This window comes from Lynx canadensis, chromosome B1, assembly GCF_007474595.2.
Source record: "Lynx canadensis isolate LIC74 chromosome B1, mLynCan4.pri.v2, whole genome shotgun sequence".
In the NCBI taxonomy this organism is placed as follows: domain Eukaryota; kingdom Metazoa; phylum Chordata; class Mammalia; order Carnivora; family Felidae; genus Lynx; species Lynx canadensis.
This window is the reverse complement of record NC_044306.2, coordinates 110,395,427-110,419,433: the sequence shown is the minus strand read 5'-3', so window position 1 is coordinate 110,419,433 and position 24,007 is coordinate 110,395,427. Positions and strand designations below refer to the sequence as shown.

At 35.1% G+C, this 24,007-nt stretch overlaps 1 protein-coding gene across 23 annotated transcripts in view; it reads right to left on the bottom strand.

The window, feature by feature from the left end:
- The window catches only part of CAMK2D (calcium/calmodulin dependent protein kinase II delta), a 315,359-nt gene that overhangs the window by 87,042 nt on the left and 204,310 nt on the right, over positions 1 to 24,007 (bottom strand). For 16 of the 23 annotated variants that reach the window (XM_032592915.1, XM_030313181.1, XM_030313184.1 and 13 more), the window contains 2 exons: positions 4,330 to 4,395; positions 1,146 to 1,218 (listed from right to left, as the gene is read on the bottom strand). In XM_032592915.1, the coding sequence (XP_032448806.1) occupies positions 1,146 to 1,218; positions 4,330 to 4,395 (139 nt within the window). Of the gene's footprint in view, positions 1 to 124; positions 198 to 1,145; positions 1,219 to 4,329; positions 4,396 to 24,007 lie in introns of all 23 variants that reach the window. The other 7 variants (XM_032592913.1, XM_030313188.1, XM_032592914.1 and 4 more) reach the window with 1 other exon arrangement.

Genomic DNA, 24,007 nt, shown 5'->3' with positions numbered 1-24,007 from the left:
GTAATGTGTTGGAATGAGTCCACACAACTTTCTTGCTCATATTTTTGCCTTTACAGGCATAATTGCAGCTGAACAGTCATTAGGAATTGTGTGGTGGTTTATCTTCTCCAACAGCATTACTCACCTTCAGGTCCCGATGGACTACGCCCATCTGATGGCAGTGTAGCACAGCCTCCAGGATCTGCTGAATGCAATGACTGCATGCAAACACCAGGGGGCGTGTGTTAGTTCCAAGCTTACACTCACTGTCTGTATACCCTCAGAGAGACTGGGTTACAGTGCAAAACCAGCAGACAACTGGGTTGTATTTTACCACCTTCAGTAATGTAAACATATTGCTCAAGTAGAGTGACTACTACCTCAGCGCAATCAGGATCTTGCCAGATGTGAGAGAAAATGTGGATCCACGTGTTTGAGGACAAAAACCTTCTTAAAAATATTTTAATTCAGGAGTTCATTTCCTAGTTCTAAATTCTTATAGGAAAAGAACTGGAATGCAAGTAAAAATTTTATAGCTGTCGTGGTCCACCTCCACCCCATATAAAAAAACTGCTTCCCTATTCCCTCCCATTTTTCAGTATCATTCCAAAGGCTGTCACATTAGCAGTCAAGGCACCATTAAGGTGAAATTAGGATACGTAATGAATTTTTGATAAATCATTAACTTCTTGTGCTTTAATTTAGCTGGCAATTATTACCTCTTGCCTGAGGGTTCATCAGACTCAAATGGAGCAATGTGTAGCCAGTTGTTTTGCTACAGCAACCCATGGTCTCAGAACAGAAGTGGTGTTTAAATCTACAGGCGGACATACATCACAGGCCAAGTTTATCTCCAGGTGAATGCTGGACATTTCAGGAAAGCCTGCCCCCAAACCGCCTCTGGTAGTTTACTGCTTGGAAACTTAACAGGTTGTGTTTTTAATATTGTCCTTTCCTTTCTGCTATGATGTATATTTAGCCTGTAGATGAGCAAACTGAAAGAGGCATCATGCATTATCATTTCATCATGTAGTCATTTTAGGGAAAAATTGGGAAAGGCAAGGGAACCATTTTAAATACCCACCCTCTGCCCTTTCCCCAGAAATAAAACAAACAAACAAACAAAAACCTCCTTTGATTCAGATTTATGGACTCCATATACTGACCTTCAGGTCCCTGTGAACTATGCCATTTAGGTGACAATGATTTACACTTTCTAGAATCTGCTGTATACAATGACTGTAAAGATACAAGGGCAGAATGGAAGGGAGAACATTTTAAAGGTACATAATCACATTGAATACAAAATAAAATGAAAGTTAAAACGAAACAAACAAACAAACAAAAATTATATTTTCACAACATATTTTTAGCTTTACATTGGAATTTAATAACGCTGAATAAAGCTAATTCTGGTTCTAACAAAAATGACATCCAACATAGAGTTTGTGACATGTTCAGACAAAACAATTTGAGCTGTGTGTTTTTTTCATTGCAAGTGTACATATTAAATCACTTGTATACAGAAGTCAAAATTTCCATATTCAAGGAGAAAAATTCATAAATATTCCCATAATTCTCTGGGAAATTCCTTTAGCAATATAAAATTTATGAGTATTTCTCATACACATCTAAACTGTTTAAAATCTGAGGTCACAATTAAACATAGGTGTTGAAACAAGAGGGTAAACACAGATGAAGTGGCAGGTGAAACGAGGGTTAAAAAAATGGAGGGACACATTTATCATTTTGACTTAGAACTGGTGCTTCTTGTAGAATATGTTAAGAGGAAAACCAATGCAAGTCTCAATAACAGAGGGAAAATTTCAAGTAAACCCACGACATAAAATAAATCCCTCTTCAGGAGAGGCATACTCCGGAGAAGGGCTAGGAACTTACGAAAAAAAAAAAAAAAAAACTTTTTAATACCCTGGAACACTAGTAATTGTTAGATACATTTCCATACACCTCAGTGAAGGAAAACTTTTGCTTATACAATGTCAAAAAGTACAATTTATACTATTCTTATTAAAGGCTCGCTGATGTCAAACAGATTGCTAATTAAATTAAAGGGGATAAATCATTGATTGGCACCTGTAAGGTCCCATGAACTGTCATCTGACATAAAATAATAGAGATCACACTGATGTATTTTGTACAAATTTACTGTGCAATTCAAATACAGGTTATGTATAGAGGTATATTCACTAACAAACATTTTAATAAGCACATTTCAACCACTTAATGTACAAAATAATATTACTCCAAAGTAAATCCTTGAATTATAAAAAGTAATCACCATCTGATTTCTTACAATGTGAATGTAAAAAAAAACATGACTGTGGTTATGATTTTCCAATGCTAACTCTATAAAGAGTACCATTAAAAGGGCTAAAAAGGGGCTAAACGTCATTTACTTTTTGACTATATAGGTTATTTGAGTGTGTGTTGGTAATTATTTTTTAAATCCTATGATTTTTTTCCCTTCACTTTGTATTACTTTTTAGAAATATTTCACTTTCTCTTCAACCGCAGGTGTAAGTCATCAGGTTTAATGAATAATGCAAAATAAAGAAGTAAACAATAATTCAAGTTAAATGAATTACATCATTTTTTGCTAGTGAGAATGGATTCAATTCTTAAGTTCTTGAGGACTAGTAAGGAAAGACTTTTTCTTTATGTTTGTACGTGGGAAGATTTGTTCCTTCTCCTTGATTTTGTTGTAGGACCTATCCTAAAAATTAACTTATAGTAAAATCCAAAAATTAATAGAAACATGCATATAAAATGATCCAACTTATAGGGTCTACCCTGTTATCTGTAGGGTTCTTCAATAGTGAAAACAGTTTCTATTTTAATTTCAACCAATATCTTTCAAACATAACCTGTTTTACATAACTTTAAATAGCAAAATAAATGTAATTCCCTAACTTGTTTACTACCTTAGTTAAAATTACTACTCTCTTTGGGCAAGTGGGCAAATAGCTAATTGCGAGGCTGCTCTGAAGCCTCTTTTCAGGGGCCGAATGTAAGAAATGGGATAAACTGAGCAAGTGGTGATTCACTCATCATAGTATAAGGGACATGGAAGTTTCTATTTGACTTTGGCAGTAAAAATTCCATTAAAAAATTAGCATGTAGTCATGTACAGATAAGGTTCACAGAATGTCATAAACTGGCATTAAACCAAGAAGATTAATTAGAGATTTGCAAGTGAGCATGTGTATGCATGTGCTGCTTTGAAGGGATGGGGAGGGAATCGGCTATCAGCTGACTATCTGCTGAGGGCAGGCTACTGTGGGATTAGTAAGCGTTAGGAAGCTCTGACAGCATTAGAGAATGGGGGCAGACAATAAGTAACTGAATTTTCAGAATATCTCATTTACATGGCTAATATAGAGTCCATTGCTCAAGGCTAGAGTTTTCAAAATAAGTGCCAACTACTGAATATGTGTAAAGAAACACCAAGGAAAACTAACATGATACAGTCTAAGTAGTACCTAGGCAAGTAAATTAATGTTACTTCAAAAAGGTTGCCTTTGTGCAGCCTAGGAAGTTTCAAATGAGAGAAAATGTACAGTATAGCCACTGTTAAAGATGATGACAATTAACAAGATTGGGAAATATTGAACCCTCTGAAATACCTGAATAAATATTTTTCATATGAGAGTTCCAAAAGCTATCCTGGAATTTCCAAAGAGTTAAACAGCTAATAAATGCTTTAAGGAGACCACTTGGGCTTTTGTACTCTATTTCTTTTTATGCTCTCTGATTAGACATGAGCTGTTCAGTGGAATGGTCTATGATGATGGAAATGTTCTATATCTACTATCTTCAACTGGTAGTCACTAGAACTTAAGGCTATTAAGCATTCAAAATGTAGCTAGTACAACTGAGAAACTACATTTTTTATTTAACTTTAATTTTGACAGATTGAAATTAAAATAGCCATGTGACACTAGGGACTACCATCATGGGCAGCTCAGGATCTAGAGACTAGAAGATCTTAATCTTTTATCTCTTAACTTAGCTAAAAGAGTACATCTCTTTAGCAGAAGTCATTCCCAATACAGTGTATATTTTATTATTCATTTTTAAAAGACTAACTGTAGATGCTAGATAATAACAAAATTTAGACCAGATTCTAACTTTTTCCCCAAACCAATTATTTTGGAAACATTAAGAGAGACAAATAGCAATTAAGAGGGACTCATTTATGAGAAGAAGTCCAAGATGGTTTTATGAGAGTCTCATAAATACTAAGGGTTATGATATATTTATAAAGAGATATATTGAGCAAGTGTCATTTGAATGTTGAGTCTTGTATCTTGCTCAGGGCAAGTCACTTACCTGGCATCAGCTTCACTGTAATATTCTCTCGCCACTATGTCTTCAAACAGTTCACCTCCAGTAACTCTGTAAAGATAATCAAGATATTGTCATTAACAATAATAATAAACATCAATAGACTTGCACCATGTTCATATAGAATTTTTTTCAGATTGTTTTGAAAATTATCAAAACAAAGGATTTTAAGACACTACATTACAGTTTTCATAACAATCTATACTAATCTAAACATTTCCATCTTTTCTACATATCTTTGTATCACTAGATCCTGAGGACACAATTTTCTGTATACCAAAACCATATTCAGAGATATCTCTTCCACAAATAATCTCTATGAAACTCTTCATTTTAATTCTCCCAATATTAACTAAGGTCTGATGAAGTGTGGTGAACAGTTTAAAAATATTTTCTGAACAATAAGAGAAGACACTTACTACTCAAGGCTATAGAGTATGCATTTGTAGTCTGCATCTCTCTGAACGGGCTTGCTTTCTAGACTGCAGTACACATGACTTTATGAGCTAGAGGTGGCCTTCTAAAATACATATTGCTTTTGGGCTGAGTGCTAGATTTTCTTTGTAAAGCACCCCAATTTCCTTTATGCTCCATGTATTTGCCAGTCAACACAGACTTAGGGATTTTGGCAACTTGATCTCTTGCCAACTAAGAAGTCATATCTGTCAGCCATCTTTAAGTGAAGAGTTTCCCATAACTCAGCAACTGGATTTAGTTACTCTACAAAGCACATTCAAACCAATGCTCTGTATATACGTAAATGTAACTGTCTTTCGGATCCATTTCTTCTCCAGGTCCAAAAGACTGTTGTTCTGGGGCTAGAATTCCCTAACCAGTGATTTTCTGGCTTAGGCTCCTCCCTCAAATATATGTTTTTAATGTGATTTTTTTTTTAGCAAATTTTAAAAATATGGAAGTGTACCAAGTACCCCCTTGTCCCTCAACCCCAATTCCACCCTCTGGAAAAAAACTATTTTAACTTTATGTATATCCTTTCAATTTTCTGTGTATCTTTAAATATACTTGTCCCCTTGCAAACACAAAGAAAACATTTTTTTTTTCCTCACAAAAGTAGAATCATGCAATATAGGTAAATTATTAGGCTACTTCTGTTTTTTCATTTCACTTAAGGTCATGGGCGCCATTTTGTGTAAGAAGTCTTTTCCCTATTTAATAAATAGACATATGCATATGTGTGTATGAGTCCAGGCCAACTGCCTTCCAAAGTGGTTGTTACCCACCCCTACGCAAACATCATGAAGGTACCGACAGTTTTTTCCCAATTAAAAAAAAAAGTTAGAAAAAGTTATCTCACGTTAATATTTCTTGATTATTAGTGACGTGAACCATTTTCTCATGTATCAGCCATTTCCTAATCTATTAAGATATGGCTTGATTTTAAATTTCAACTTTGGAGTTTAACCTTGTAATAGATAACATTTGGTTACCATGTGCTACACAGTGTACTAAGCATATTAACTCATAAATCCTTGTAATTATTGTCTGCGATGGGTTTTACCACTAGCTCAGTTTACTGATGAGAAAATGAAGGTACAGAGAAGTAACTTGCCTAAGATTATACAGATATAAGTGGCACAGGCGGGCCATCCATTCCATAGTTCCTGCTCTCAATCACCACACAACGTAGCCATTCCAATAATTACACTGTCAATCTTTCCAGAAGTTTAGAAGGCATGAGTGATTTGAAAAAGCACTGGGTAAAGTTATAAATCTTGGTGTGTACATTATGGAAGGAGAAATAAATTTGCTCTTCAGATAGCTCTTTTTTCTTTCTGGTTTTCACTTGCTTTAATAAGTTCTGAAATAACACCAAATGATAACATGTTCCAGAGATCACCATTTATTATTTTCACCAAATGATAACATGTTCCAGAGATCACTAGTTACTATTTTCTTTTGGATTTTCCTTTCCTAAAGGAAAAAAATATAATACTAAAGACTTCTAACATGTCTGAAAGCTTATGCAACTTTGACTCCTCTCCATTGCATTCTGGATATTTATAAGTCCTTTAATGCTAGAGTCACTATTTTCAGTCCTATTGTCTTTACAAATAAAATGTGCATCTAAAATTATTTAAAGCTTCATATGGGCTTGTTCTGAAAACCATGGTTACATGTACATGTGATTTCATTTAATAGCTCACCTAGGTTTTTTCCCCAGTTAGAATTACAATAATAATGCAATCACATAAATTGTAATACAAAATAATTAAATAATAGACAGATGATACTTCCAACCAACCATTATCATCCCTATAATAACAGTTTTGTAGGATTTCTTCCTTTGAATGAATATGAGTAGGTAAATATGATATATAACCATATTTATCTTTTTTTTGACCACAGGTACCTAGAAAATCTGCATTACAAACAAGTGTGGTTTGTGAAATGTTACCAAATATCGATTAAAAACCTTATTGACATCAATGATATTGCTGCTTATAGTAGCTCCTTAAATATACTGTATATTCCAGGAGAAGCTCCGTAAGTATAGTATATATTCCAAGAGAATTGTCATATCTTAAATCACTAGGATTCATAACTTACTGATCTTTTTTCTAATCCCAAATATTCATTCAATTAAGGAGTACTGAAGTAATGATTAAATGAATTAACAAGTCAGAAAACCATGCTATTCATCTACTCTAAGTCTGGACTTTACACACACTTAAAAAGGAAAAAAAAACATTAAAATTTATATATGGCAATAGGTTTTATTTCTTAAGGTGTTTTTATTTAAAGAAGACTATTAAAAACACTTAGGGCCTAGCATTCTAGTAATTTTCAATGAACCATTCTAGCTGTTAAAGAAGTTTAAGGGGTAGAGTTTTATTTTGAATTAAGCATCTCTGACAGCACTCTTTCTCATTTTCTAACATTCATTGTTCCCATTATTTAAAAACATCCTTGTGCAAATGAAACCATTTTTATCATTTCTGTTGTATGTATGATAAATGGGAAGGTAAAGATGGAGTTCTAATAGAACATGTTGCCTTGAAGATAAACTATTGAATTTTCTAACTTTAACATATTTCTATACTGACATTATTGTTTAATGGAGTGCAAAATTAAGCAGTAGTTACAGACTGAAAATTTGGGGCATCTGGGTGGCTCAGTTGGTTAAGCATCTGACTTCAGGTCATGATCTCAGCGCTCCTGAGTTTGAGCCCCACATCGGGCTCTGTACTGACAGCTCGGAGCCTGGAGCCTGCTTCAGATTCTGTGTCTCCCTCTCTCTCTGTCCCTCCCCCACTCATACTTTCTTTGTTTCTCAAAAATAAACATTAAAAAAATTTAGCATGCTATATAAAATTTCATACAAAGTCAAATTAAATCAGCCTCATGAATAAAGTGTTCATTAACTAATTCAAACTTCTGTGAATAAATTAATGTTAGAGTTCTGTTATTATATGAGGCATATTAATTATATATTTTTAGCATTAATTGCCTTTTATGAATCTCTAGAACATTAGGGGTCACAGGGAAAAATAAGATAATCCTGGAATCATGAAAAGATGAGACTTCACATATCAAAAAAGATAAATACTTTTGTTGCTGCTATTGTTATTTGTAGAGATGTTGATTCATTCTGTGTTATCCAGCAGAATGAACTGTCGTTTTGTTCCTGGTCTATATATTTATGATTTATATCAGAAATCGTTGAAAGTAGTTCTATAATGAATGAAACATTTATAAAATTTCATGAGGATTACAGCCTTGACTATGAGTCTAAGCAGATAGTAGAGTCCAAAACTGGGCTCTGGAAGAACAAATGGTGCCACTAGCAGTCACTGTCTGTCACCTGCACTACTGCAATAGCCTCTTAATTGGCTCTACTTCCTCTCCTGCTCCTCTGCCATCAGTTCTCCAGAAAGCAGCTTTAAATGTGCTTCATATTTTGTCCCATGACTATAGGAAGCCCTTTAAATAGCTGTACAGTGATACTGGACATGACCTTCAAGTCTTTGCCAAATTTGTACTCTGCCCATCTCTGACCCTCCTTGGCACCCCTTCTCCATCCTACTCCAACCACAATGGCCTTCCTCAAGTGCACCAAACTCCTTCCCATTCCTGGGCCTTTTCACATGCTTGTCTCTCTTCCAGGATATTCTCAATCTGTTTACCTCTATTACTTGGTGACTCTTAAAATTTGGCTTAAATTTTATATCCTCAGACCTCCACTCATCTACATTATCTTATCCCCCTAGAACCCTGTGTTATTCTTCATAACACTTATCACCAATATAATTATGTGTTCATTTATGTACTCATTTGCTTAATGTTTGTCACTCTACTAGTATGGTAGCTCTGGGAGGGTAAAATCTGTTGTGTTTTCACTATAAAATAATCAGAGCTGAGTCATAGTGCCTTTAACAAGCTCATTAAATGCTCTTAAGTGAATGATTCCAGAGTTTTATATCTCAGAGAGAGGCATATGTGGGAGATGATCATATGTCAGTGCATTAAGGTGGGTATTCTTCATATACCACTAACCATTATATTTTGATAAGAAGGTAAGGATTTTTCAGGCAGTTTCCCCCTACAAAATCATATATTTCAGTCCTGGATCTTGTAGTATCTTTCCCACAAGATAGAGTTTGTCTATGAAATAATCCTGTCTGATCACAAATGTAGAAGAATTTGTTGAATTCATTATAAGTCACATAACTGGACTGGAGATTGAAAAGGGAATGAAAGCATGGTGTTTTACAATCTGGGGAAGAAATGTGTAACATTTCATTTTTTAAAGAACCGAACCTATGCCTCTTGTTACCAAAATTAAATACAGAGAACAAGACCATTTATTTGTCCAACTTCATTTGACATTATGACTCTCTCATAGGTTCGGAAACATAAGTTCCTGGTGAATGACCACTGTTTCAGGAAGAGTCAAGTGGTATAACCATGACACAAGCAGAATCACATGTGTCATCCAGTCCTGTTAAAGCTACAATGGTGGGCATGGGGGGCAGCTGATGCAAACCAAGGAGGGAGGGATTACAAGCATAACCCTGGCTTCATTTTTAATATCATTGTTGGTATCTTATTTAGCCAAGATCAACTTCTTATATAACCTATTTTCTAGCTGGATATCTAGTATTTGATGACACCTCTGAAGTAGTGTATTACCTGAAGTTGTTCAGAAATGATTTTCTGAATGAATTCCAAATTGGATGATGGGAATTTTGAAAGGCTGGAAGTTGCTTTACTAGAAGGTCCAAAGAGTTTCTTATTGATCCTGATGTAAATAGATTTGCTGAGTCATAGTAAGAATAACAATTTAGATGATAAAACTGAGGCAGGCCATTGAAACTGATTCCATTCAAAAAATGATTCTGGCCAGGAGGGGAAAGGCAAAACACTGGGAGAGGCACACTTTGGGATATCAGACACAGGACAGACATTCACAGGCACCATCCAACATGTGGTCATTCAGCAGAGTTGGGGAGTGGAGTGGGATGGCAAGGTTCCAAATCCTTCAAAGGAGCACTTACTTTATTCTTGTTTTTCTGCCTAATCTGTGATTACTGAATCTATCCTTTCAATATCACTCTGGATTTCATTTTCTCTCATCTTATTCTACTTTATTCCTGATACCTTCTGTATCCTCCCACAATCCCCAACTCCTGCCAACTCTGCAATTCCTTTCTCATTTCATCTTTCACAAATGCATGTGGAAAATATGAACCACTATCAAAAGTTCATATTCTTAAAACTGTTTTTTCTATTCTATGACCAAGAAAAAGCATGAATGAAAACAACACTGCTAACCACAATTAATTGGGCACAGAGAATAAAGAAAAAGCAGAAATGGATGGGTTATTTTTGTTCTGTTAATATTACTGACCTCCCCAAATGAGCAAATCAGCCATTAAGCTTATTATATAATCTGTGTGTGTGTGTGATTCAATAAACTGCCTTAATCTAGGATTGTGTGATTGTTTAAACACTCAGGCAATGTATTCCAAAGATGTGCATAACAAAATGAATGCTTCTTGAAGGCAAGGAATAAATTGTAAAGCTATATATTAAAAAAAATTGATGCAAATTAAAACCACAATGAGATACCCACTCACACTCATTAGGACAGCAGATAGGAAAGGAAAGGACAGCAGAAAGGAAAGGAGAGGAGAAGAAAGGAGAGGAGAGGAGAGGAGAGGAGAGGAGAGGAAAAGGAAAGGAAAGGAAAGGAAAGGAAAGGAAAAGGAAAAGGAAAAGGAAAAGGAAAAGGAAAAGGAAAAGGAAAAGGAAAAGATAGGGGGAAGGAAGGAAGGAAGGAAGGAAGGAAGGAAAGGAAAGAAGGAGGGAAGGAAGGAAGGAAGGAAGGAAGGAAGGAAGGAAGGAAGGGAAGGAAGGAAATAAGGGTTGGTGAAGATGTAGAAAAGTGGTAATGTAAAATGGTACAGCTGCTGTGGAAAACTGTACAACAGTTCCTCAATAAATTAAAACTATAATTACCACACACCCATCAATTCATGAGGTACTTATAGAGGTCAAAATTAGAGACAGAAAGTGGAATTATAGTTGCTAGAGATTCAGGGGAGAAAGGAATATGGAGTTATTGTTTAATGGGTGCAAAGTTTCAGTTTTGCAAAATGAAAAGTGTTCTGGCGATGGATGGTGATGATGGTTTCATGACAATGTGAATGAACTTAATGACACTTCACTGTATACTTAAAAATGGTTAAAATAGCAAATTTTATGCTATGTGTATTTTACAAATATAAAAGCATCAAACCAAAATGTTTGATGATGATGATAAGGATGATGATGATGATGATGACGATGATGATGAAAACATAAAGAGTATAATTTAATGAAGACTACTACAAACTGCTATTTCTTATTTCTTCTGTGGGTTCCAGAGGGCTTTAGAAAATTATCCTTACCATAATTTTAAAAGCTAATAAATAGCTCTATGTCAGCCAGTTAATAAAATTGACAATTTGTTTCACTTTTAGGCAGCATGGTCAAATAGAGAATGAAGTGAATTCAATATTTTGGTTTGATATTAACCAACTGTGTGAGGTCAGGTCAGGCCAAAACTTTTCTCAGCTGTATTTTGCCTATTCATAAATTGCAAAAATAAAAGATAGCCTTTTTCCCCATTCACACCCATGACCAGATAAAGGTTGTGTAATCTGTGTTTTACACAAAGGCACAAATCAAGGGAGAAAGGGAGGGCTGTAATCCAGCCCTATTCCACTCATTAAGCAAAGTGCCCATACCAGAAGCTTTTTCTTTTTTTTTTTTTTAAGTTCATTTATTTATCTTGAGAGAGAGAGAGAGAGAGAGAGAGGGAGAGAGGGAGAGAGGGAGAGAGGGAGAGAGAGAGAGCAAGCAAGAGCAGAGGGGAAAGGGAGAGAGAGAGGGAGAGACAGAATCCTAAGCAGGTTCCCCACTGTCAGAATGGAGCACCACATGGGGCTCAAACTCATGAACTGTGAGATCATGACCTGAGCTGAAATCAAGAGTTGGATGCTTAACCAACTGAACCACCCAGGCACCACACCAGCAGAGTTTTCTAAAGGCACAGAAACACCAACAGACTAATGGTGACGTTGTCTATGTTTGACAAAGTTCCATGAGTACTTTAGTTCATATAATCCCCCACTCACCAAGATATGCCTACTATAACTCCAAAACCCCTTTGAAATACCCAAGGACATTCATTGAGGCACCCAAGGTGTTCTCATTCTGGAAATATCAAATTTTAGAGTAAATGATCTTTCTTTCGTGTGTGTGAGGTATGAGACATTTATAGAATCCTTTATAAGTCCTTATGGAAATTTTAAAATTAAATTTAGGGCTGTGCAAGCTATGTTTTGGAGACCAAAAGAATTGTTTGCCTCTCTCATGTCTTATCATGGTACATATCTTTTCTGACTGGAGACTGGTCTACTAAGTAAGCGACAGCTTACCTCTTTGGTAGTTGATAACTTGCAATTACATAGCTTTGCACCAGTCCTACACTTAGCTCACCAAAATCCTGCTTGGCATGCACACATATACTATGAGGATGGATGAATTGATATAATATGCTCAACTCTTCAAAAGAAGACATAACAATTGCATCACAGTACCTATGTACATAAAACAGAGTTTATATATATATATATATATATATACACACATTATATATAACATATATATTTAAAAAGATAATATATATTATATATATATTTAATAATACATATAATAAAAATATCCATATATATTTAAAAAGTTGTTTTTATATATTTATAGCCAGCTGTTATTATATCATATATATAATTTTTTACATACATATCACATATTTATAAAATCTCACTTGTAAAACAATATAGATACTTATTTTAAGAAGCGAAGGGAAAATTTCTAACACATACCAAACATCTTAACAAGATACCTGATACCCTATGCTTTAATGTACATAAAAATATAAAAAACCCCAAACAGAAAGAAAAACAATGACCATTTATAGATTTACATATATGCTGCAGATATTCTAAAGAAATACAGGAGAATATTTACAAAATACATTTTGAAAAGAGTAGAAAATTACACCTATTTAGAAATAATTTGAGTACTATAGAGAAATTATCTATGAATTGCACAATTGAAATTTAGTAAATCTATCAGAAGGACTACTACATAAAAGATAAACTAAAACTTGATACCTGTGCTATCACTTGTCATTCACTGGACTAAGTTTCAAACAATGCAATATGGACATGATTATTTTTATCTGCATATTAAAATCATTGCCATATTAAAAATATCTTGTATTACCACAATTTTTGCTCATATTTTGTTATTATGACTATGTAATCCCTAGAGAAAAATTATAATAACTTTTTAAAAGTTTGCTTGCTTGTTTGTTTATTTATTTTGAGAGAGAGAGAGGAAGAGATTGTGAGCAGGAGCAGGGCAGAGAGAGAGAGACAGAGAGAGAGAATTCCAAGAAGGCTCTGCACTGTCAGTGCAGAGTCTAATGTGGGGCTTGAACTCACAAACCATGAGATCATGACCTGAGCTGAATCAAGAGTCAGATGCTTAACCAACTGAGCCACCCAGGCACCCTGAAATTATGATCACTGCTTTAAAAATCTGCCATTAATTCTCTGATGAATATTACTAATTAATCTTCACCTTATAAACTACACATCAATAGCCTTTTTACTGATTTCTAAACAGCCTAGGAGTACTGCTGAGGTTATGCTGAATCTTCCTATGAATGTGAACTTTTCATTGTTAATGTCAAGACAACTGCCTTTGACTGAAAAAAAAAAACACTGCAGCTAAAATTTGTTTCACAAGTTAATTGGGCTGAAACAGTTTTTGTGTCTCAGTAATTCATCTAAAAGTTGGCGTCAGAGCAATGAGCCTATATTTAGTCACAAAATGTTTAGATCATGTTATAAAAGCAGCAAAGCCAGTGTAAATGATGAGTGAATTTATACCCCAAAGCTGAGACTTGAACGTATTTCTGACAAACAGTACTCCAGAAAGAATCCTAGAATAGAGGTGAAAGATGAGTCAAGCCAGTAATTTGATGATACATCCCTATAAGACATCAGATTTTCAGGTCCTGGAACATTTGAGTTTTCCAAGATGACAGACAGGAGATCCTAGCATTTATCAGTCTTTAATACTCAGGAGAGCAACAGATTCTCTGCTGCAGAGGACATACTGTTAGTGTTGATCACACTGAGTGTCTAGATGTTTATAAAGGAAGGGCTTAAACTACCTGTAGCTGCCAGCTATTAAACAGTGCTTATTGTTTTGCGAATTGGGGGATAACAGAAGTTCTCCTACTAAGTTCTCCAGTTAGAGACACATTTAGTTTCTTGGTTTTCTTTCTGATACCCGAATAACTTCATGGAGAGTTAAGCTTGTCACCTACACATCAGTGTCATTTATATAATAATTTCACAAATATTATTGAACTGTGTCTGTAATATGTATGAGGCTTGCCCATACTAAGAGATGTAAGGATATAAAGAATATATAAGGACATAAGGATATAGGTAAGAATACACACACACATATACATACATATGTATATATACATACATGTGTGTATGTATGTGTGTGTGCATATGTGTGTGTGTATATACATACATACATACATACATACATGGATATAAAGTTCTACCATCAAGCATTTGGACTAGTGGAAAAATCCAAAACATAAAATAAAATAAAGTTTCTATGGAATATGCTTTAACTAAAGCATAGGTTTATTTATAAAGCTAGGATCCTTAAGACATTGCAAATCAGGGAATCTTCTTAAACACAGGGGAAGTATGTGCACCCCTAAGTAAAAAAGCTTCTCCCAACACTCATCTTTTTGGAATGATAAAAGGAAGAAAAATTAGCACAAATGCAACATATGTGCACTCTATAAAAGCTTGCTGATGAATAAGCAGTTAAGTAACATCCACACTGGAGCATTTTATCAACTGATGTCCAACGCCAGTATGGACGGTAGTTCTTTCACATCTTGTCACTTATGGTGAATTCCTGCTACCTGCTTCACAGAGGGCTCCAGACCACTGTATCTGGATTAAGAAGTTATACCGTTTGTACCAACAATAAGCAAAATGAGAGGAAGAAATAATACATTCAAAAAGGATAAGGGAAAAGAGAGGAAGGAATTATAAATTCTTTCTGAAGGTCAGTGGAAACTTCACAGAGGAGGTGCTATTTGAAGAGGAACCAACATAAATGAGGAAGAGTTATCCAGGAAGAAACATGGGACAGGAATGTCCAAGCAACATTGGGAGTTTAATGGAGAAAGGAGACAGAAAAGCAACAAAAGGATTGAAGTAGGAATCTCCATCTCTTCTTATTTTGTCTCAATATTTTTTTCCTTCCGTTCTTCACAGTAAATATTCATGGTATACTTTACCACTAATGGGACTTCCAGAAGCTACATTCTCCCAAATGTTGTCAACTTTCCATTTTCTACAAGCATCCTTTTGGTAAGTGATTATATGACTATGCGATTATGCTTTCACACTGGAAACCAGTAGTAAGTTAATTTCTGGTGGCACAACATTTCCCCAAAGATCTGAATAAAGAATCATCCAATGAGAATAAAACAAAACAAAGCAAAACAAAAACTGGTTTTTTTTTGAAAAGATAACGCTGGATTAATTTTTATCCAGTGTTATAGAAACAATTCCTCTTAAAGGGATGCCTAGGACAATAATTTCATTTTTTAAAAATTATCAAAAATTATTCCTGGTTTTATTCCCAACCTTTTTGATTTAGTCATTTATAAATAATTTAGTACTTGTTTCTAAGTTTAGCATTTTTTTCTGTTTGTTTATTTTTTGAAAGAGAGAGAGAGAAAGAGAGACAGAGTGAGAAGGAGACAGAATCTGAAGCAGGCTCCAGGCTCTGAGCTGTCAGCACAGAGCCCGATGCGGGGCTTGGACTCACAGACCCCAAGATCATGCCTTGAGCCAAAGTCGGACATTTAACCAACTGAGCCACCCAGGTGCCCTTCTAGGTTTGGCATTTAAGCTCATAAGTTTTTCTCCATGCTTCAGCTATGCTTCAGTACTATCAAAGTACTACTTATTATCGGACAACAAATTTCTTATTTTTTACTTGCATTTTTAGCTGGGTCTCTGGAATATTAATGAATAGCTTATTGCACATATGTATGCATACACTTGCAAACATACCCACTTGCTTAATAGGTTTGAAAAAATGTAGCCCCATTTACTCTGGTAATTTAATCTTATTTTTTATTGGCTATAAAACATTCAATGAATTTCAAAATGAAAAAATAAGCATCACAGTAAAGCTGCAGTAATTCAGATTAACTGGCTGGTCTAAAGAGCCATATTTCTTTTTTTTATTGAAGTATAATTGACATACCATATCCCATTGGTTTCAGGTGTACATCATAGTGACTCAATATTTTTATACATTATAAAATGCTCCCCACGATAGGTCTTGTTACCATCTGTCACCACACAAAGTTATTACAATATCAACTATATTCCCTGTGGCATTATAACTGGAAGTTTGTACCTCTTAATAAGTAGCCAAATTTCTGAATTATGAACATTTTTTCTAAGGAAAGGAAGATATATTTTATTTTAAATAAAAGGTAGTAAAGACTTCTTTGTCTATTTTGCAAGTAAGAGGTTCTGCCAAGGTTCCATTAAGAAATAGCTAAGAACCTTACATCAGCATGAAAATTACCATGTTAAATGCTGATTTGAAATCTTATTTACACTCACTTTCTTAGCATATTGCCTATCTACAATAGAAAGACATACCTAGGCCTAGACCATTCACATTACTGTCAATGGAAAAAAATATTCATTTACTCATGTATTTTTGTGTTACTTACGCCACCTTCTAAAGGGATGTGAGATAGCTTCTCAGATAATCTAAATTATCAGACTTCCTCACCTGAGCTCTAAGTACATATACCTATGTTTCTTATTCAGGCTAACATGCAAAAGAAGGAATAACAAATTTATACTTAATTGGCACCTACAAAAATCTTAGATTGCCTCCATTTTTTTTTTTTATCACAACAGCTCAGGAAGACAAAATGAACTTCAATTTAATAATTGTTTGCTGAATCAAAAAAATATTTATTTGTTGCTTATTATGTGGAAGCTACTGTGTTAAGTACTTAATTTACTGAAGCTTGGCTTAGTCATTTGGTGCAATGGAATTTTTTTTTCAATAGACAGGTTCTCAGGAACATAAAGCTTAATTTAATTCAGTCTTGCAAAGCTACAAACTCCTAATTCACAGTAAGTAGCAGTTTTATCACTATTCAACAGTAAGATAATATGATCTTTAGAATGTGGATTTGAAAATTAAAAAAATATTCTTACACAAACTATTTGTAGGAATCATTATTGAGAGCAATTCACCGCTGGAATACAAATGTTATAGTATAACACAAATCAGATTTAGTATGACCCTAAATGTAAAGCATGCTCAGACTCTCTGGATCTGGGTGTCTAAAGTATAATGTGTGGGTTTTCACTGAGAGATTTCTTCACTTTGTCTCTCACAGAAGCCTCACTCTAGTTTCTCTTGTGTATGCTTCCCTTCTCCCTGCCTCCAACTCCAGAGGAAAGAGGGTGTTGCACTAAACCATTTTGAGACCCTGAAAAGGAAACCCTAGTATGTTTCAATGTCTTCTTGCACTTCCAACTCTAAGATAGGTTGCTTGATGGACAGATTGCTGGATGGTGCTATCCTCCAGATCTTCAATGTTGGAGAAGGAGAAGGAAAGGTGATTCTCTAGGAGGTACTTTTTTGAAAACAATGGGATAAGAGGTGGTGGTAGAATTCTGTTTTAGATGTTCACTCAGTGGGTGTCTATTTAACTACATTATTCAAGTCTGGAGTATACTTGTATTCACCTCCTTACTACATAAACAGTAAGAATAAGCAAATTCAGCATAGTATCATATATCCCCAGAATATACTTAATATCAAGGTTCGTATTTTACTTAAACCAATTTTCACATTAAGCAGTCCTTGGGGAAAAGGGGAGGAAAGAATTTAGTGAAAAATATCACAGGCTGTGGTAGTGTAAAAGGAAGCTAGCCTAGAATTTAAAAATTCCTTGGTGAAGCTATGAAATAGAGACGCCTTGTACAGATAGTTTCTTTTAAACTCCCACTTGTAAATTCAAATACCTACTTTTCATTTATAAAATGTAAATAAATATCTACTTTTCATTCATAAAACACTTTCTATAATAATTCTTTATATTGAAACTACTTTATTGCCTGGTAACCAAATTGGAATAGATGAGCATCAAACAAGAAGATTTTCATACATATATGAATTCTCACCCTCTTAAGAAAAAACATCTTCCCCTGCCCTTGATTCTTTGAATGTGAAACATTTCAATTCCTGGACATGACTTTTCCTCTGTGCCCTTCACTCTTGCCATCATCCTTGAGTCTTTGACCTTAAGCCTACTATGCTCAGAGTATCATCTGTTGGATAAAAATGGGGCTATTAGATTTACAAAAGGAATTTCAGGTGATTTAAAAATTTCCCTTTAGAATGAAATCTTGCCATTTGCAACAACATGGATGGACCTGGAGCGTATTATGCTAAGCGAAATAAGCCAGACAGAAAAAGACAGATATCATATGTTTTCACTCATATGTGGAATTTGAGAAACTTAATAGAAGACCATAGGGGGAGGGAAAGAAACATAAGTTACAAAGAGAGGGGGAGGCAAACCATAAGCGAGCCTTAAATACAGAGAACAAACTGAGGGTTGATGGTGATAGAGGGTTGGGGAGGCAGGGAAAATGGCAGATGAGCATGGAGGAGGGCATTTTTGGGGATGAGCACTGGGTGTTGTATGTAAGTGATGTTAAGTAAACTCACAGAAATCTACTCCTGAAGCCAAGACTAACTGTATACACTATGTGTTAGCTAACAAGACAATAAATTACTTAAAAAAATTTCCTTTAGGAATTTGCTTTTTATGATTCTTAAAAGCTGCAAAATCACTAAACTTAGAAAGCATCTGAATTAAATTAAGAAATTCAAAGCTATGGTAATAGGAACTATTTAATGAAGCGTTATCCCTAATAGCAAAAGTTTAGAAAACAACCTAAATGACCATCTTCACAATAATGGGTTAATAATTATGATGCAACAGTATGATGTTACACCAAAACTAAAATTATGAGGATGATGTATGAACATGAAAAATGTGTTTACAAGTGAAAGTATTAGAATACAGAATAATTCAGTATATTCACATCATTGCAAAAAATATAAATACATATGAGCTCTCCCTCATTTACCTGTAAAACAACCTTCTCCTTTGAAGCTTATGCTATCTGCCATATCACCATCTATCACTCCCTCATCGCTGTTACCCTTAGCATTATAAAGGTCACTTCTAGCTTTCTCCCCCCATGTCCTGCTATCTACTATTTTTACTGACTTCACTGCCCATTTGGTCAGCCCTTCCCACATCTATTCTTTTAGTTCCTTGAAGCAGATTTGGGTGGTGACAAAATCAAAGCTGTGGCCAAGGGTAGGAGTAGTTGATGTGAATTTAAAGTTAGAGTAAATAAATACCTATATTAGAATTTGTGACTACAGCATGTGATTTTTCCTCAAAAGGAATCCCTACCCCTTGACTCTTCCATGTTCTCATCTCCAGGCTTCTTCCTGATCTCGTTGATCTCCTCGCCTAAACTCCATTCACCTTATATTGGGTTTCCCTATTACTTTTGACATTGACAACCAATAGTTCCACATTTCTTTGTTTCCATAATACTCTGTTCTTGGGAACTGCCTATTTGTCTTGTTTATAAATACCCCCTTTTTTTTTTCCAGGTACCTCCTTGGTGTTCAATACGAAATAAGGTAATTCCCTTGTGAAGATGATACATCTTATGATTTAAGCTAGCATGTGCATGCAATGAATATGAAACTTTGATGTCCCACAAGCATCTTAAATTCAATTAACTTCATTGCCTTTATCCCAAGACCTGCTGCTCCTTCCATATCCCGCATCTCATTGTGCACAAAGTCAACCAAGCCAAAATCCTGGCTAATCATCCTTGACTAATTTTGTCCACTTTTCTCCATAAATTGATAAGCTCTGTTAATTTTGTCTTTTAAATATTTCTTGATTCACAATACTTTTTTTCCCCCATTCCTTCTACTGCCGTCATGACCACATAATCTCTTGACTGGAGAAATATATTGGTTTCATGACTGATCACTCTCCTTCCAATTGTATCTTCCTCCACATTGCAACCAGCATGATCTATCTAAAAGGCAAATCTAACCATGTGACCTCCCTGCTAAAAACTCTTCCATGGCTACCCATTCCCTATGTCAAGGCTTCTTATAGGTTTACCCTGTACATATGTGCATCAAGTGCAGTGTCAAGGTATCAGTGACCTTTTCCCAAAAAGCTAAGATTCACTGGCCTGGAGCATATAGTTTCTCAGACCTTGATGACCTAGCTCTCACTTGCAGAGCTCTCACTCCATAGCAACTACCTTGGACTTTGACTGTTTGCATTATGTTTCCATGTTTTGTAATATTATTCACTGTTAATACTGTCTAATAGCCTTGATTTTATTTTCCTTGAGCTTATGCTTTCTTCAAGAGAGAAGCCCTAGACTTCTCTAGGAAGCCTTCTCTAAAACCCACTCACGGGGTGCCTGGGTGGCGCAGTCGGTTAAGCGTCCGACTTCAGCCAGGTCACGATCTCGCGGTCCGTGAGTTCGAGCCCCGCGTCAGGCTCTAGGCTGATGGCTCGGAGCCTGGAGCCTGTTTCCGATTCTGTGTCTCCCTCTCTCTCTGCCCCTCCCCCGTTCATGCTCTGTCTCTCTCTGTCCCAAAAATAAATAAAAACGTTAAAAAAAATAAAAAAAAATAAAACCCACTCAGAATGCACTGTACTTGATTGAAATTTCATATGACACTAAGACCATCTGCTATGTACCTAAATCCCCAACTATATTTCAAAATCAAACATGGCAGGAACCATGTGTTGTTCATTTATTTGTGTATCCCCATGTCTAACACACAAGCCTATCACAATGCCTGAGACATATTAGTAGCTCAAAAACATTACTGTGGAAGAGAAGGTGCAAATATGAAATCAGTTAAAACAGGGAAGCAGAATTATGGGTAATTTTTATTGCTAAAATTTCCTTTTAAAGGGGGAATTTTAAATTCCTGTCCTTCCAATCATTTGCACATTTATCCTTTTAACAAGTATTTACCAAGTGTCTGTGTATTAAAGCCTTTAAAAAAATAGAAAATAAACAATATATTAGAACATCGTTAGGTATAAGCAAATATCCATGTGATATATAAAAAGATATCAATTGAAATTTTCAAAGCATAAATGCTTAGCTATTGCTACAAATAAGTCAGTAGAAACGTCAAATGAAAGCAGTTAAAACATTTAAAGAGTCTTCAAAAAAATAACATGTAACCACAGGATGTGGTCAATCCCCAATCAGGCCACAAATATCTTGCCACTAGGTCACTAGATGAAGATAAGCCTGTGATTAGAAATGTTTTTAGCTGGTGCCACAGTGTGCTGGTTTGTGCAAGAGAACAAACAGTGTATGGGGTTAGTGATCAGACAGAGTCATGGCCCTATAAATTTATCCAATATACCAAATTAAAAAGGGTTCATGCAATACTTTTTTTTTTTTTGCCAAATGCCTGAAGAATACCTTCCACATACAAATTATACAAGATTGTAAAAGAATACAAGAATCAGTGCATGCAAGGCAAATGCTACTGATCTTTACATCTTTGCCATGCAAATGACAGATTCATCCTAATGTTAGATCTAAATTACTTTTGGGAATGTTGAAAGATGTTGAGGAAAGATAGTGAAGTAGAGAAAGATTTTATGAACTCAGAGTTTGGCTTCCCACAGAATACAAAAATATAGCACTGGCTAGTAATGATCCCACATGTACCTCTGGGAGATTTTATTGCATTATTTAATATTCTGAAATACCAAATAGAATTTCTACATATTTTCCTCATCATAAAATATGTTTGAATGTCTATTACTCTGTGATGTTGTCACATTTTTCTTTGAATATTATTTTCAGTTTTGACTAACTATAGGAGAGATTCAGTCAGAAGATGGAACAATGGAGAGAAAGAAAGTTCTAACCAGAGAAAAGTAAAGAAGTCATCCTATGACTCTGAAACCATCTCTGTAATTCTGGCCTAGGTTGAGGAGCAGAGATTCCTTTCATTTAAATCCGTATTTTTTTTTCCTAAAGCTCTGAAAGTCCAACATTCTTTATACATTTGCAATATACATGTACAGTTCACTTTAAAAAGTCCAATTTACCCTCTCAAGATGACACTGATGTTTCTCTCTTTCTCATTTGTTCTCACCGTTGTCCCAATAACAATCTTTTTTTTTTTCTTTCTTTCTTTCCTGAACTCTCACAATATCCATTTTCCTCGCTTCCCTTCTGGCCTCCCATAGTCCCTTCACCACCCTACAGCAAGAGAGAGCTCTGTAAAATGAAATTAGATCATTTCATTTCCTAGCTTTAATCTCTCCAGGGTTTCCCACAGCACACAATATAACATCCAAATTCCTTTTCTTGGCCTACAAGGCCTTGTGAGCTCTGGCCCACACCTATGTTATGTGTTACTTTAGATCCCTGTGCCTTAGTCCTTGTGGTGTTTTAAACCACAGTGGCCTTCCTTCTGCTCCACACTGAGGTCATTTTTTCATAGGGCTGTGTCTATTGCTCGCTGTGGGTAGAATCTCTACTTCCAGATCTTTTCAATATTTAGGTTTCTGTTCCTGACACCTCATAGCAATCCTACCTAATCACCCCCTTTAAATCAGCCATGAGTCCCTAGTCACTCACCATATATCATCCTGTTTTCCTCATAGCACTAAAAATAATCTAAAATTATCTGGCTGAGTTTACTTGTTTATTTACTTATTATCTATCTCCTCCTCTCCGACCTACTATAAGTTTTGTATTGTCCATCACTGTATTTCCAGGACTTGGAGGAGTATATGTAAATAAAAAAGGCATAACATAAATGTCTGTTGATTGAATTATCAGATTCATTGATATTAAGATCAACCAGAAAAAGCAGATCAGAGCTAAAAAATAAACGTTATAACAAATCTGGATAGAATCTGAAATTAGCTAAAATGACAAGGTTAGAAGTTAGCCATCTTGTGTTAGAATTCTGTGTCCACTATTTACTACTACTGTGTAGCTTAGGAGAATCATTTCATCTCTCTGATCTTCAGTGTCCTCTTTTATGAAATAACAAAAATACCTAGCCAATGTAAGCAATGAAGGAGTTAATATAGTTGCAGACCATAAATAGTGTCAAGTACACAGTAGGTACTCAATGAACATTAGATACAGTTATTGTTATTTCAATACAGTGAGTCCACTTTGATTAATAGATAGCAACCACATAACAAGTCACCATTGAGGTCTCAGATTTATAAATTTAGAAGTAGAAGTGATTTACAATAACTTGATATTTAAACCATAAGATTTATAAATAAAAATATCCATATAGTATGTTTAGAAATCTCTAATAATTTTTTGGGGGGGTAAAGTTATTTTTTTATTGTGGTAAGTTATACATAACATAAAACTTATCCCATTACTCATTTTCAAGTGTGCAATCCAGTGGCATGAAATGCATTCACAATGTGCAACCATCAGCCACTATCCATTTACAAAAATTTTTATCATCCCCAGAAGAACTCTCTACTGATTAAAAACTCCCCAATCTCTCCTCCCCCGCTCAGCCCCTGTTTCTATGAATCTGCTTATTTTAGATATTTCATATAAGTGGAATGATACAATATTTGTCCTTTTACATCTGGCTTATTTCACTTAGCATATTTCAAAGGTTCATCCATGTTGTGGCATATACCAAAATTTCACTCTTTTTTAAGGCTGAATAATGTATGTATATAGTCTATTCATCTGTTTATCTGTTGATGGGCATCTGGTCCGTTTCCACTTTTTGGCTATTGTTAATAACGCTGCTATGAACCTTGGTACATAAGTATCTGAGTCCCTGATTTCAATTCTTTTGGATATATACTGAAAAGTTAAATTGCTGGATCATGTCCCAATTCTATGTT